This window comes from Nuphar pumila, chromosome 17 (assembly GCF_984573655.1).
Source record: "Nuphar pumila chromosome 17, dmNupPumi1.hap1.1, whole genome shotgun sequence".
NCBI classification, from domain to species: domain Eukaryota; kingdom Viridiplantae; phylum Streptophyta; class Magnoliopsida; order Nymphaeales; family Nymphaeaceae; genus Nuphar; species Nuphar pumila.
Window position 1 is genome coordinate 79418831 of NC_143265.1, and position 5774 is coordinate 79424604.

At 42.4% G+C, this 5774-nt stretch overlaps 1 protein-coding gene across 3 annotated transcripts; it reads left to right on the forward strand.

The window, feature by feature from the left end:
* The first annotated feature begins 501 nt into the window (after positions 1-501).
* On the forward strand, positions 502-4842 carry LOC149812390 (uncharacterized). 3 transcript variants are annotated; one of them, XM_089993201.1, is made up of 4 exons: positions 509-761; positions 1279-1436; positions 4055-4120; positions 4214-4842. In XM_089993201.1, exons 2-4 carry the CDS (start codon positions 1281-1283, stop codon positions 4652-4654), a joined length of 663 nt encoding a protein of 220 aa, XP_089849327.1. In that variant the 5' UTR covers positions 509-761; positions 1279-1280; the 3' UTR covers positions 4655-4842. The 3 variants fall into 3 exon arrangements, with proteins under 3 accessions (XP_089849329.1, XP_089849327.1, XP_089849328.1); XM_089993202.1 differs by having other exon boundaries at positions 511-761; positions 1302-1436; XM_089993203.1 differs by lacking the exon at positions 4055-4120 and having other exon boundaries at positions 502-761.
* Positions 4843-5774: the final 932 nt, after the last annotated feature.

The following is a 5774-nucleotide window of genomic DNA, read 5'->3' on the forward strand; positions in this document are numbered from 1 at the left end:
GAGGTTCCATTCCCATGAGCATGACCCCTTCTTCCTAAGGGTGAACTACAGTTTTATGCCCCTGGAAAAGCTACCTTAGGTTGGCGCCAGATGCCGACCAGGTCACTTTCTCCGACGGTGGTTTTTTCCGTCACTCATGAAAAACCAAAAAAAAATTGCGCCCTAGCAGACCCACCAAAGCTTCCGGTCAAAGTCTTTCATGGTAGCAACTAGCAAGGTCTTGTAACACTGACCACGTTGACCGACGGACCAAGAGCCGGTGGTTGACCAACCTGAGTCATTATCACGAGTCGGTGAACTTTTTTCGATGGGCAGTAACCACAGCCCCCAACCATGGTTAAGCTGCAGTCAGCTAACCATGATTATCTCTCATCACCACAAAATGAAAATAAAAAATTTAAGAATAAAAAAGAGATCGTACAAGGTGGACTCGTTGCTTTTTATGAAAAGGAGTTAAGTGAACGTTAACGAATCCGCAACTTTCCGTCTGGACTTCACTATTTGTTCGGGCAGGGAGCGCCAGGGTGAGAGCACAACGGCGGGGACGCTGCCCGAGTTGCCCGGACTGCCCGTAATTCCCTAAACCGGTTCTCCTCGTCCCCTGGTCCTGGAGTGAAAAAAAAAGGAAGTCTCTTCTCTCACAGTAAAGGAACGGAGAGATGGACGGCTGAGGATGCTCGGGAACGCTCTGCTCTGACGCTGTCTTAGTACCGGTAGTTGAGGCAGATATTCTAGGGTTCCGGCGGGGTTTCAGTTTTCAGGTACCTTCTCTCTCCTTTTCCGACGATTCCTTGCATTTTTCACTTCGGTCTCCGGGAAATCTCTCGTTTGGATCGGTTTCCGGGCGAAATTTCTCAGAAATTCCGGTTTCCGGCGTTTCCTTGCATTTTTCACGTTGGTCTCTGGGAAATCTCTCGTTTGGATCGGTTTCCGGTCGAAATTTCTCAGAAATTCTGGTTTCCGGCGTTTCCTTGCATTTTTCACGTCGATCTCCGAGAAATCTCTCGTTTCGATCGGTTCTCGGGCGAAATTTCTCGGAAATTATGCATTTCCGGCGAGTTTCTGCAGAGATTGTCTGTTTTCTCTCGGAATGGCCGGAATTCCGGACTCTCGCCGGTTTTCTGCTGGTAGAGCGCTAGATCGGCGGTGTTCTCGCCGGATTTCTCTAGTTTCCGGTCTGGTGGCTCTTCGACTCCGGTTTCTTCCTAGAGATCCCGTGAAAAGCTGACGTTTTTTCTTCATCTCTCTCTCTCTCTCTGTGATGTGGTGATCTAACAGCGATGGTTTGCCGTCCGTCTCAGATCTCATCCTTAGAGATGGCGTTGGCTCCGGCCGAGGCTCGGCTGCGTACCGTCGGGTTGCTAATCGAGCTCTGGTTCGGTAAGGCGTTGGAAACCCTTGCCGTCGTCAACATCCTAGAGGCGACTCTGCTCCAAGTAGGCCCTTTTCCCTCATTGATTTTTTTTTAATCATTTTTGCCGTTTCCGTTGCTCTCGTCGGAACAATATTTCCTATTTTTTCCCCCTTTTTTATTCGAATTAACGATCTTTCCTCTCGTGTGCAAACGCGGCATGTTCCTCCATCGTTCTCCTTATGCTCCTAATTCCTAATTAATTAATTTTAGCAACGTTTTACTTTATCCAATCACGTATTTTTGTCTGAAAAATTTAGAAAAAGGAAAAAAAGGAAAACCCGTCCTGTTATTTCTTTCCCTATCGGCAACGAGTCTCCGCACAAATGTTATCTCCAGGGTTTTGTTTTCTTGCTTCCATTTTCATTGGGAAAAAGAAGAGAAGTTTTTCTTTTTTTTACTGGAACAAACCGCCCCAGGCGCACAGACCGAGCTGCGCTGGCTCAGCCTGCCGTAGCTGTCCTGTCAGCGTAAAACTTCGAGGGCTTACCCTCCAACCCCAGGGTGTCGCCAAGCTGGGCATAGGCAGGAGTAACGCCCATGATATTTGAACCTAGGCTGCCCGTCAAACGGCGTAAGCCCCATCCCCACTAAGCCAGACCGGGTCTGAAAAAAGTTTTTATTTTTCTCTTTCATTTTGCTGCCTTTTTCCCCCATGTCTTCCTCTCTTCCCGTTCTCTTTATCTACGGGGAGATCAGATTTACAGAGGAATCTCTGGGAAGGAGGGTTTTCTGTTGGGTTTTTTAATGACTTTAATGCCCTTCCGACCTCCTCGCAGTTTTAAGGATTTTGTTGAAGTTCGGGGTAAAATTCAGGTGTGCCTTTTTTGTTGGGGATTTTGTTGAAGTTGGGGGTAAAATAGTCTTTCTGTTCTACGCAAAAGCTACCTTCTTTGCAAAATATCCTGTACTGTGTTGCTTTTGCCCGTGGGCCCGACCTTGCTCCGACTCGATCTCCTACCGTCCATTCATCAGTAAGTAAAGGGTGGATAATTAAAGCAATCTGGGCCCCATATTTACTATGCTCGACTGTGGTTATTGTATGGCTAATAATTGGAGGGGGGGTCCCCGTCTTTATGACCAACCTCTTAAAAGTTTCAATCGTGCTCCCCATGAGAACATTTAGCACCAACCTTCTTGTTCGTTAACCTAGTGTTCTTGAGCACAACGATCCGGGAACAACAGGCACTTTGAGCCATCAGGATGCCATTCATTTCAACTATTCGATGCGTTCGGACCATGTCACGAATTTCATCGATATTTGTACTAGAGTTTCACGTGCCTTGAAAGTAGCAATACCTCATAGATGGATTCAACATGCTCCAATTGCATGGAACCGGCTCTTGGATAATGTTTTATGACGAAAAAACTCATTTTTATGAGTCGACAAAATATCATATATTTTTTGCGATTGATTTTTCACGGCTCATAAAGTCACGCCTATGTGTCATAATCGTACGATTCAAGAGCTCATTCCTACTAACCAAATCACGTAGATCGCATCTCTAAGGTTAGTTTCATGAAAAACAACCAAAAGATGATAAAAAAAAAATCATCCATACATATATTGTGAAATGTTAACCATATATATATATATATAGGGAAATGAAAACCTACAAAATACAAAACCTATGAAACATGATAGTAGATTTTAGGTGTTTTTTTCAAAATTCAGACCCATAGATGTGTTCAGCATGATTGATTTACTAGAAATCGACACTTGGATCATGCATTTTGGATGAAAAAATGGCATTTCGAGCCTCAAAAATTTATGAAAAGTATAGTCCATTGATTTTTTAAACCTTATAAAAATCTATCCATGCATTGGAATCAAATGTTCCAAGAAGTGATTCCTATAAAAACAAGCATATAGAACACATCTGTATGGGCAGAATTTTGAAAAAACACCAGAAATTCATAAAATTTGATTAGCATGTTTAAATTAGTAGGTTTTGTATTTTGTAGGTTTCTATTTCCTTATATATATATATGAAAACCATAATTTTCAAAAGTCCACTTTCCTAGATTTTTAAAGAATGAGATTTGGGACATTTTATGGCATTCTCAGAATCTCCCAATACTGTTGTGATATTACTGTGATTTTTTATATTTTAACATGCCTTTTCATCATGTATTTGGGCCAAGATTTTCTCTATATTTAAGAAAAAATCAAAATTCTTCGGATAAGCAGAAAAATCTAATTTACGAAAGGATTTTCCCTTGCAGAGAAAATCCTAAAACATAAAGATTTATCAATGTGGCTTGGAATTTGGGCTATGGCTCGATATGGACAGATCTACGCTTGTACTCAACTGCAACGGCATCATTGAATGCATATACCTGTTCGGCAGTTTACAAACTAAATATGGCCTTGTTTCCAATGCAAGAAACATAAGGCTCTTTTGTTTCAGGTGAAGACCATTGTTTCCGGCAGGACGTGAAACAAACACGTGCCCTGTGGGAAAAGAGGTGCTGGGAAAGCCCTTTCCCACGGGAAAGACAGTATGAGCATTTCTAGGCAACGTGCCCTTTCCTGCGGGAGTTCCTTCCCTTCCTTACATTGCAACAATTACAACGCCATGTAGTTTTTATTCTTATTGTGGATGATTCACACCCTTGCTGGGTGCCTTCTGTTTTTGGCAGTACATTCAGGTTAGATGTAACATGGAGCTGTTACTAATGGGTAGCCAAACAGCACTAACAAAAATGGTACAAGTCCTGCTCTAACCGAATATTTTGAATATTTGAGCTCTGCCTAATTCTTTCCCCCCACCTTAACATTTAATAATCTAAATTGGCCAGGATCAATCAGTGCTAATACAGAAGTTAACCACTGATGAAGACCATCAAGGTGACCTAGAAACAAAACATACGGATGCTGTTGAGGATGATGGTGATGATGATGATGATAATGGCGACTTTGGTGAAGGCGAAGAAGAGCTGTCATCGGAAGACGGCGGTGGCGGCTACGAAAACAATGGCAGCAACAAAAACACTAACAATGTTCCAGATGGAACTGGTGGTGGCGGCGATGGGGAAGGCGAAGAGAATGGTGAAGATAAAGATGAGGGCGATGAGCATGACGAGGACGAGGATGATGAAGATGACGAAGATGAAGATGAGGATGGAGAAGATGGTGGAGAGGATGAGGAAGAGGTGGTGGAAGAAGAAGACGATCAGGAGAATGAAGAGGATGATGATGATGAGGAAGCCATCCAGCCTCCAAAGAAAAGGAAGAAGTGAGGCGCTTTCTTTTTGGTTGTCTTCCAAAAACTACGGAAAAGTTTAGAAGCCTATTCTGTTGTTTGTTTTCTTATGTATTAGGGAAACCTGCACTTTAGCTAACTTTCAAGCAAAGGCTGTTTGTTTCTTCCTTGATGAGTACTCTCATATGCACATTCTAATTATAGTGCTGAAATTGCCTTAGAAAATGGTCTAACGTGCATGTGCTCATACAAATGTGACTGAGCAGGTATGAGTCAACCACAAGGCATGCGTTTGGATTGCGAATGGAAGTTCCTTTACCCAACCTATTCTGGTGATCAGAATTGCAAATCGATTTATTTCACACCTTTTTGCCATCATTGTCCAATATGAGAAATCCCAGATTCCTGAGCAATGGTCAAACATGCATTAATCATTGGCATGGAAAATCGTCTTTATCAAAAAAATATTGAACTGTCATGTTCCAAACAAGCTCCTAGCAACTTTTAGTACTGCCAAAATTTGGTGTTTTGTCATTTAGGAACTGACAGCCAATAGGTAGCAACTTTGTCATGCAACAGTTGGGGAGCCAGGGGCCAGTTGTAAAACGGTAGCTGTGGGGGCACTTCGCCCTAGAGGCAACTTTCCTTTCTCTCGTTTCGATAACAAGAATTAACCACCGTTATGTTTGGGATATTCTGTCAGGTTGACTGTGGCTAGAGGCAGAGCCAGAAATCCAAATTAGGGTGAGCACAAATGTGTGCCAAATTAGGGTGAGCACAAATGTGTGTGAGGCACCTCACGAAAAAGGGTCTGTGCTAAATCCATTTGGTGCTAAACCGCATGCCAAATGGGTTTTTCAGTTTTTCCGGTGCTTTTTATGCGGTTTCGGCCTTATAAATGTGTTGGACATGGTCAATTTACTAAGAATCTACACTTGGATCATGTGTTTTCCATGAAAAAAATGATATTTAGGGCCTCAAAAATTTACAAAGATTTTGGACCATTGATTTTTGGAACTTTATAAAAACCCACCTTATGTGGTGGAATCAAAAGCTTCAAGAGTTGATCCCTATAAATTCAATTTCATAGATCACATCTGTACGGTCAAAATTTAAAATAAAATTATAAAACCCCCAAAAAAAACCATTTAGCACGG